The following is an 8905-nucleotide window of genomic DNA, read 5'->3' on the forward strand; positions in this document are numbered from 1 at the left end:
TTTGGAAAATGGCTGCAATGAAACAAAGAGTGAAAAATTTAAAGGGGTCTGAATACTTTCCGTACCCACTGTAAATTACACACAACTACAAAAAAATTCAAGAATAACACACAACTCCAAAACCTGTTTCCAGTCTGGTCCTGGATGTAAGAGGAATGTAGATGATGGAGGCCAGGTAACTAGGGAACATCATTCATACATGGAGCCTAAAAAGTTCTTCAAAGGAAAAAGCAAAAATGTGCACATACCCAGACCAACAAACCAGCACAGTAAATACCTATGTATTATATAAAGAAGTATTTGCACATTATACACTACAAGTGTCAACATTTACACTACAATTTTTTTTACATACAAAATGTTGCATTGGCCATATTATAACTTTGTCAAAATGTGTCGATTACTCATTAGTTGAATGTGCAAAGGGATTTTTTTAACACAGAACCTAAAGGAAAACACCCATGTTGGTATTTTACCAAACAAAAGTTGGCAGCACTGGCTTGTGTGGGGTGGGCACATAGACTGTTATTTACAGTCCATTGGTGGGCATAAGTTCCCCTCCCATAACTCCATGAAGGAAGTTTTTAAGATACATTGCCTGCAAACTGCACTTCTTACTCAATAATAAAGTATTAAACACATTTCAAGATTGATTTTCAACCTTCCATTCAGCCAGTGGTTTCTTTTCAATTTTCTCCAATATGTAAATTGATAAACAGCAACTTCAGATTTGTTTAAAGCAACACTGTAACTTTTCCATACAGGTTGGAAGCGGAATTGTCCCATTATGTCTCACTGGAACTACAGGTCCTTTACCAGAGCTGGCAAACTTGCATGGTGCGGTTATAGCTGGTAGCGAGCCGCAAAACAAATGTGTGATAAAGTGCCGTTTATCCTATTATGAGTTGATGGACCACTGAAACGGTTTTGGAAACATTATTTGACGATACAAAAAGTTACACAGTGTTGCTTTAAATTCGTTTATGCATTAATTAGCATTTTCTGTTAAAGTCATGCAGTTAGTAGCAGCCAGGGAGGACGAAGACCCTCCCTGTTGGTGTGTTGTGTGCGGCATACTGATGAAGGCCAGATGGTGGAAAATATTTGACTTCAATGTCACATTTGACTCAGCTTAAACCAGATTAAAGTGTTCATTCACACTATCATTCACACTATCATGCCCCTTTTGTCAATTCCATGTTCAGGTCAGTATGTCATGTTAAGTAGGAGCGTCTTTCTTGATACATCTCAGCCTTTGGCGATGTTTTTATTATGCCTGCTGATACATAGCAATGACAATAAAAAAACAATATTGTATTGTGCAGCCATCAAATGTCTTCCCTAAATGTAGAAAAATGACTTCCTTGACTGTACTTTAAATAACAAAATGATAAAAAGTACACAAGCACGAGGTAAAACAGGTAGTAATTACTGGAATGCTCTGACCACCACTGACTAACAGTGTGAGAGTATCCCATGTTGTTTCCAGTAACACATTTTCTCATCTATCTTAAACGGATGACTGAATGAATACACCGTACCTAACGTGTACTGTATGTTGTGTGACATGTAGGTGGATGGGATCCTGTGTCTGGCTGAGATCTTGACTGATGAGAGCAGCGTGGAAGCAGCCAGGGCCGAGGCGGCGGCGGTCGTGGCTCAGATCACCTCACCTCACCACACGTCCACGCAGCACCTCGCCAGCTTCCTGGAGAGCATGCACGACATCGTCACAGCGCTCATCAGTGAGTAGGCCTGACACTGACAACGTAGTCTCACAATGCCAGACGTTCCGGATCAGTCCACACAGCATTCTGGGATGTGCTCTGGTTTATTGGCATTTCTCAATCGCAATCGTCAAGGGTGGATTTACCCTGCAGAGATCTGAGAGAAAAGGTCAACCATAGTCCTCATAAATCCACTGGAGTTTAGAATTTCCCAAACGAAGAAAGAAGAAGGTAACTGAAATCAGGGACAACATTGCCGATATAGACCAGAGAGAATGTAACACTGGCCTTTTGCCCTGACCCAGAATTGTTTGGAGAAACAGGTTTTGTTATTTTATAAAACAAACAAAAAGCAGTTCTAATTGTAGAGAGCAATATGGAGGGTACATACTCCTAATATTTGTATTGCACGAACCCACTGATCTGCAGGTGGTAGTAAAATGACAAGATACGCTGCAATGCGCCAGCAAAGGGAGTGAAAAAGAAGACTAAACATGGATTTAAACCAAGAGGGTAAGCTATCCCCGACAAGGCTCCTATGGTGCCATTTTGCTGCTTACAAGCCATCACCTGCCGTTAGCATTCCGTTGACTGGCATTTTGGTGCCACTTTGACAGCAAATAACTTTACATCTGAAGCTTTTAAAGACTCTATTTTTCAATTGTTTATTTCTAAAGAAACACGACAATGTATAAAAGGCTCCATTACCTTGTACCAGAATGATTGAGATTTCTCTTGGCACAGCTACCAGAAGAATTATAACTTTCAGACAGGTTGCTCATGTCACATCTACGTCTTCAAGCTCAGTTGGAGGCTGCACGGTAACGTTCAGCCATCACCGACGAAATGCTTCCAATATTCTTCACTGGTCTTGGTTGAAAACAACAGCGTCACATTGTCCATTTCTTATACTGTCTATGATTTAAACAATGCTGGTTTAAATAAAACTTAGCTTTGCAATAGTTTTAGGAGGAAGAGAATGGAATACATTTGTTAGATCTCACAGAGCCACACATTGCAAAAACACCTTTATTCAACCTTAAGATTACTGAAGATTTTAGGGTGTTTTTTATTTATTTGTTTATAATAATAGAGTTTCAGAGCAGATGTTTCATGTGTTTTTGCAATTGATGTTGTATAGTACAAAAAGTGCAATAAATAAAGTATAGTAATGCATCATAAAATTAAAATACTCCTTTTAGGATTGTACTTTGTCACCCCCCCTTGTCTAAATTTCACACAAATGCTTGTTTGCTGTCAGTGCTCCCAGCCTCCCTGATAACATCACATTATTCAATTTCTTTACGTCTCAATCTACAAAAAGTGCAAACATAACATAAAACCCTTTAAACAAGTATAACAAGGGATCCGGTTCCCCAATGACAACATACTGGAGCAAATAATGTGGTAGTCCACCAGAGCACTTCCTTCCTTGCCTTACATGTGTTGCTGTGTTATGTCCATAGACTATATATATATATATATATATATATATATATATATATATATATATATATATATACACACACACACACACACACACACGCCAACAGTCTGTGGTTATGTCATTAACGCTGGTGTCTTGTTCTCTCAGAGTTGTGCGAGACCGCCTCCTGTGGTGAAGTATTCCTCCTTGCGTCTGCAGCCTTGGCCAATATCACCTTCTTCGACAGCATGGCCTGTGAGATTCTCCTGCAGCTCAACGCCATCCACATCCTGCTGCAGGCCTGCAGAGACCGCCAGAGAGTCGACACACCCTACTCCAAAGACCAGGTAGACGGCTGCCACTCGCTGCTATTTATCTCAAAGGAGATCAAAGTAAAACACAAATAGTATAATCATATACGCCATAATATGATTCATGGAAAAAATAAATCATAATTACAATTACTTTGGTCAAAATTTAAATCACAATTATTTCACGTGATTCCTCGTTGACTTTTGGAAAGATGTTGTAATAATTGAACTTAAAAAAAACAGTGAAACACCTAAAGCTCTGAAATTTTTCATTCAGAACTCAAAACAAAATAGGAGTTTACTCGCACAAAACAATGTGCAAATTAACCGCTTTTCACGATTTCTCTGTTTTTGTGATCATTTTGTTATTCTGTATTGTTTTAATCTCAGGTGGTGACAATCTTGGCAAACCTGTCGGTCTTAGAGCAGTGTGCTTCTGAAGTCTTGCAAGACCAAGGTAATCTATTTGATATAATATTGATTTTAACATATAGTGAACTACTCACTAATGCCTATACTTTGATGTACAGGCAAGATAAAGTGGTGTAATTCTTCTCTAATCCTCAAGATGTCAGCATGAGATTATATTTGTGAAGCAGACTGGACGATTTTAAATTGAACATCAACCACTGAGAATATGCTAATATTCGCAACTGCACAACTAAAATGCATTTTAATGTTGTTGGTTTTCATTCCTTACTCACTGTTTATTTATTCCAAAGCGAGTCCATTCTATATAACATATTCCATTGCCTCTATGCTTTTATCCATTTATTGTAAAAAAAAAAAAAAAATACATGGAAAGAAACAGTTTTTGAGTATGGGCCTGGGTCTTTGTGTCAGATCCTTGGATTGTGTCAAGTATCAGTAATATTCTTTGTGGGGGAATTTCTGGAAACACCATGTTGTGGTATGGAGAGACTAGAGGGAAAGCTAGACAACATCAAGTCATCAATAGGTCAAAGGTCAACCTCTTCATGTATAACTGTCTCTCTTCACATTCAGGGAATCTAGGCAACTGCACTATAAGGGAATGTTTTGTCTCAAAACCAACTCCTTTTGGAGGTTGGTGGGTCAGCTGTTCTTTAGCATGCTTGCAAAGAGAGAGAGAGAGAGAGAAAGAGAGAGAGAGAAAGAGAGAGAAAGAGAGAGGCTCAACTAGGTGTTTTAAACACATCCAGCATGAGTTTAAATACCCTTTGTGGAAGACAGGGACTTCAGAAAGCTGAGACGGCATTATAAAATTGGTATCATTGTTGTTAAAGTTTTTTAAAGGTTGGGGGATTGTAAAAAAGAACGTTAGGGGAACGTTCTTTAAAGGTTGCAACGTTAGGGGAACGTTCTCTAAAGGTTGAAACGTTAGGGGAATGTTCTGTGCAATTCACAGTGCATTTTAAGGTCAGTTTGGTATAACTTTGTCCTTTGTAAAGAATATCATGTAACCACCTGAAGACTGTACTGTTTTTATCTCATCTCTCTCTTTTTTAGACTTTGCTTTCCGTAGCGACACTCTTGGTCTAAATCCTGTCTGACGGTGATCTGTGTAATGTCTGGCTCATTTCTAATTCACCTGAGCACTTTGTGGTGTCTGGGTCTTTTCTGTCTTTTTATAAGTTTCAAACCGGTTTGTTGTGTATGGTTCTTTAGTTTCTCATTGCTTGTCTTGTTTCGGGTCTTCATTTGTTTTTATTGTGTCCTGCTGTAACTTAGGAACCATGTTTCTTTTTATGCTTGTGTTGTTTGTGGTTTCGCTGTTCCTTTCAAGCCTCCGGGACACCTTTGACCCTCTGGATATGTCTTGTAGGAATCGAGCGACTGCTGCTGCTGCTGGGAGAAAAGCCGTCCTCCGGCAGTCCATCAGAGGGCGCTGCCTGCGAGCGTGTTCAGCAGAAAGCTGCAGTCACTCTGGCCCGTCTGAGCAGAGAACCCGAGGTGGCCCAAACCGCCATCCAGCTGAAAGGTAGTGCAGCATTTCACTTTTCTTATAACAATTATAATAACTACAAAGTACCATTGAAAAATGCAACTAGGTTGAGAGGAGCAATGTGCAAAAAGTGCTAAAAAACCAATGGTAAAAAGAGTGAGTGGATGCTTAGGGGACCACGGCCACCAGAGGACTCCTCAAGTGAAAAGTTTTTGTTTTTGTCACAATTTACCACTATGTATTTAAGCAACCCATATTTAAAAATAATTTTACTGTATGCATTTCTTTGTATGGCTGACTTTGATTAACTTAAGTACATTCAGTCATGATTTGGGCTCAATAAGATTTAAGCCCGCTGTGAGAAAGGATTTTATGACTAAAAATGTATATATATAGACTGGGCTTACTTTTGGGAGGGGCGGTTAAAGAGACAGATGCTAAAACGGTATATTTCAGACAGACAGTGAATACAGGTATATACAGACAGACAGTATGAGAAAAAGAATTTGCTTTTAGTTTATTAACATGATCTAGTAGAAATGCAAGTATGAAACTTAAAAAAGCCTTATGTGGGAACTTTAAGTACAAGCAAAAACTTAAATGTAACAAAAACACTATTCTGGGAATGTTCTCAGCATTACAAAAATAACCTTTTTTTATGAATGTCTCCTGTACACAACTGCTCTCTCCACCCCCCCCAGTTTTTAGCTGATATCAATGTCTAAGAATGGGAGAAGCTTGTAAGTGATTTTTTTTTTTTTCTCTGCTGTCTTTAGCTGTCCCTCGTCTTATTGAACTGTGTCGCTCCCCTACTGAGAGAAATAACAGCGACTCAGTGCTGGTCGCTTGCCTGGTAGGTTTATGTGTGTGTGTGTGTGTGTGTGTGTGTGTGTGTGTGTGTGTGTGTGTGTGTGTGTGTGTGTCTGTGTGTGTGTCTGTGTAGACCCGTATAGTAAATTACTCCATGCCCCAAAAACAAATATGTAATTCAAACTGCCTATTTCAGCATCGCCTCTAAGATACTGTACATTTCCAGCTGATGTACTTGCTACACAGTACATCATTTGTTAAACTACGGGCATTATACCACAAGCCTGCATGAGTAACATCAGTGCACCAAAATGACTGTCCAATTTAATAACATATAAAAAGGCAACTCAGAATATATCACAACCTCAGTATCTTTAAGCCATGTTGAGATAGCTGACCGGTTCTCATCATCTCAAACCTTGTATGTTTAAATATGTACATATCATGAATATTATCCCTGCTCGCGCTTTATCACTCTCTCATTTTGGTCATAATTATTAAAGACAGATCTTGGGGCCGATGAAGGGATTTAAAGCCTATTATGGTCAGGAGCCTAATTGGGCTGGCTCGCTGCGCTGAGAAAAGCTCTCCTCTTCACTGTGCCCACACTTGTCAGTGTCTATTCAAACTAATGCAATTCTATTTTATCCTTTTAGCCAAGGGTCAAGTAGAGCATTTGTAGATGTTGAATTTTTACCTTCAAAGGATAGCGAGCGTTCACAGATAGGTTTGTAATCCTTAATGTAACTCCTGGAGGCTCTCCGGGCTGAATAGGCTTCAGATGTCACACATGCAGTGTTACTATATTAAATGTGCTCTTGAAATCTTAGTGTGTTTTTGAAACAGGTTTCGTCGGACTGCTTTTAATACAGTATCATTGCAGTTTGTTATTGACTGTAAACCTGCAGACACATGTCTTAGCACAGTATGTGAACCGCAAATCTATTTACATAACTTCAATGTACGTGCATACAGCAGTTTATAATGTGAGGATGCATATGTCTGTTTTTTTGTTTTGTCTGTGGAAATGCATACTGATGGGTGTGTGTGTGTGTGTGTGTGTGTGTGTGTGTCCCTCCAGGCTGCCTTGAGGAGGCTGGCAGCAGGGTGTCCAGACAGCATCGAGGCAGCCGACCACCAGCAGCTGATCAAACCGCGACTAGTCGACTCTTTCCTGCTGTGTTCCAACATGGAGGAGAGCTTTGTATGACGGCCTGCACAGCGAACCCTGCTAACGGAGAGCTGAACCCATGCACAAGATCATGTACACGTACTGTTGTGTTACACCGAGGGGACTAATGAGCAGCTTCACTCCGCAAAATTGCACCTATTTCTTGACTGGAGCTTTGGTTTGTCACGTTGTGTGTCTTGAGAAGATTTGTCATACTGCACATCAAGAATTAGGGCAAATGGAGTGAGAATGCAGCTGCACTGTGTCAGTTTGGATGGATGCAAAAGACATCTGTATGTAAATGTACGTACATGGGTTGCCTAGTGCATCTGAGTGACCACATTAAATACAATGAATGTGTACAATGTTCAAAACATTTTTTTTTATTTTATTTTGCTAAGGATTCCATATCAGTCATTTTATCATTACCTATTTTCTACGATAGGGTGCTCCATTTTGAAATTGAAAGAGCCGTGCTGGAACAAAACACTTTTACTTTTTGTCGCCACTGTGCAATGTTTTTGTGCAATGTCTGAAGATATTTCATCCAAAGCATGTTGGCAATCTGAGGACAGAGAAATATCCATTGAGCGCATCATTTATGTAAAATGTCTTTGACACAAATCTGAAGCATGTAGCATTTGTCGTACCGACACGTTTGTCTAAATTATTACAATTACATTAACTAGTAAATCTTTTCAGTTTGTTCTTTGAGTAGGCCTACCTTAATTAACAGGGACCTATTAGTATGTAAGACTTGACTGAGACGTGGCGACATGATCTATTTCTACTTGTGTACAATGTATCGGTTGTTAAAGCTCATTGTACGGCATGTTGAGTTATTCTCTTGAAAGCATTTGCCATTAATATCAAATATATTTGCCACTTGGTAATTAATCTATAAAAATGGTCTTGAGTTTGAAAACAGAAATACTTTTTATTTAAAGAGAATTACCCTTATTGTATGCCATGCATGGAATAAAGGCAATCATTTGTCTAATGTTCATTGTATGTTATTCTGGTGAATTACTGTAAGTATAATTTAAAGAGTAACAGCCGTTTTTGTGTAAGTGACTAACAGGAACAACAATCTTTGAAAGTGGTCCTTTATTACAGTAAGTGTGAAAACGCTGGCTTTAGCAAATGCAATCTCACGGATGTTTTTATGTTCAACATAAGGATCTTACTCTTTAACAGAAAAGTCGACCTTAGAAAAAAAGGTCTCAAAACCCAATGTACACTACCTGCTGAGCAGCAAACAGACACAGAGACTATCTGGTAGACACGGGGCATTCAAGAGACAAGTGTTTTCCTCAAGAGTTGATAGAGACCAAGAACAGAGATGAATATTGGAATTATATTTTACAGCTGGCCAGAAACCAGAAAATACATGTTTCTCTGTATTTGACATGAAAGGTAACATGGACACCTACGTAGTACTACTGTAGTACTACTGTAGTTCTACTGAGGACTTAAAGTCTGTAACAGAAATGTAATCCTCTTTGAATAAAGATAGTTTGACTCCACACAGAACAC

At 39.1% G+C, this 8905-nt stretch overlaps 1 protein-coding gene across 2 annotated transcripts in view; it reads left to right on the forward strand.

Moving 5' to 3' along the window:
• The window catches only part of LOC117949362 (protein inscuteable homolog), a 50843-nt gene extending 42482 nt beyond the window's left edge, over positions 1–8361 (forward strand). For both annotated transcript variants that reach the window (XM_034879554.1, XM_034879555.1), the window contains exons 8-13: positions 1574–1745; positions 3322–3500; positions 3855–3921; positions 5269–5424; positions 6165–6241; positions 7280–8361. In XM_034879554.1, the coding sequence (XP_034735445.1) occupies positions 1574–1745; positions 3322–3500; positions 3855–3921; positions 5269–5424; positions 6165–6241; positions 7280–7408 (780 nt within the window). In that variant the 3' untranslated portion in view covers positions 7409–8361. The remainder of the gene's footprint in view (positions 1–1573; positions 1746–3321; positions 3501–3854; positions 3922–5268; positions 5425–6164; positions 6242–7279) is intronic.
• Positions 8362–8905: the final 544 nt, after the last annotated feature.

The sequence above is a fragment of the Etheostoma cragini genome, chromosome 8 (genome assembly GCF_013103735.1).
Source record: "Etheostoma cragini isolate CJK2018 chromosome 8, CSU_Ecrag_1.0, whole genome shotgun sequence".
Taxonomy (NCBI): domain Eukaryota; kingdom Metazoa; phylum Chordata; class Actinopteri; order Perciformes; family Percidae; genus Etheostoma; species Etheostoma cragini.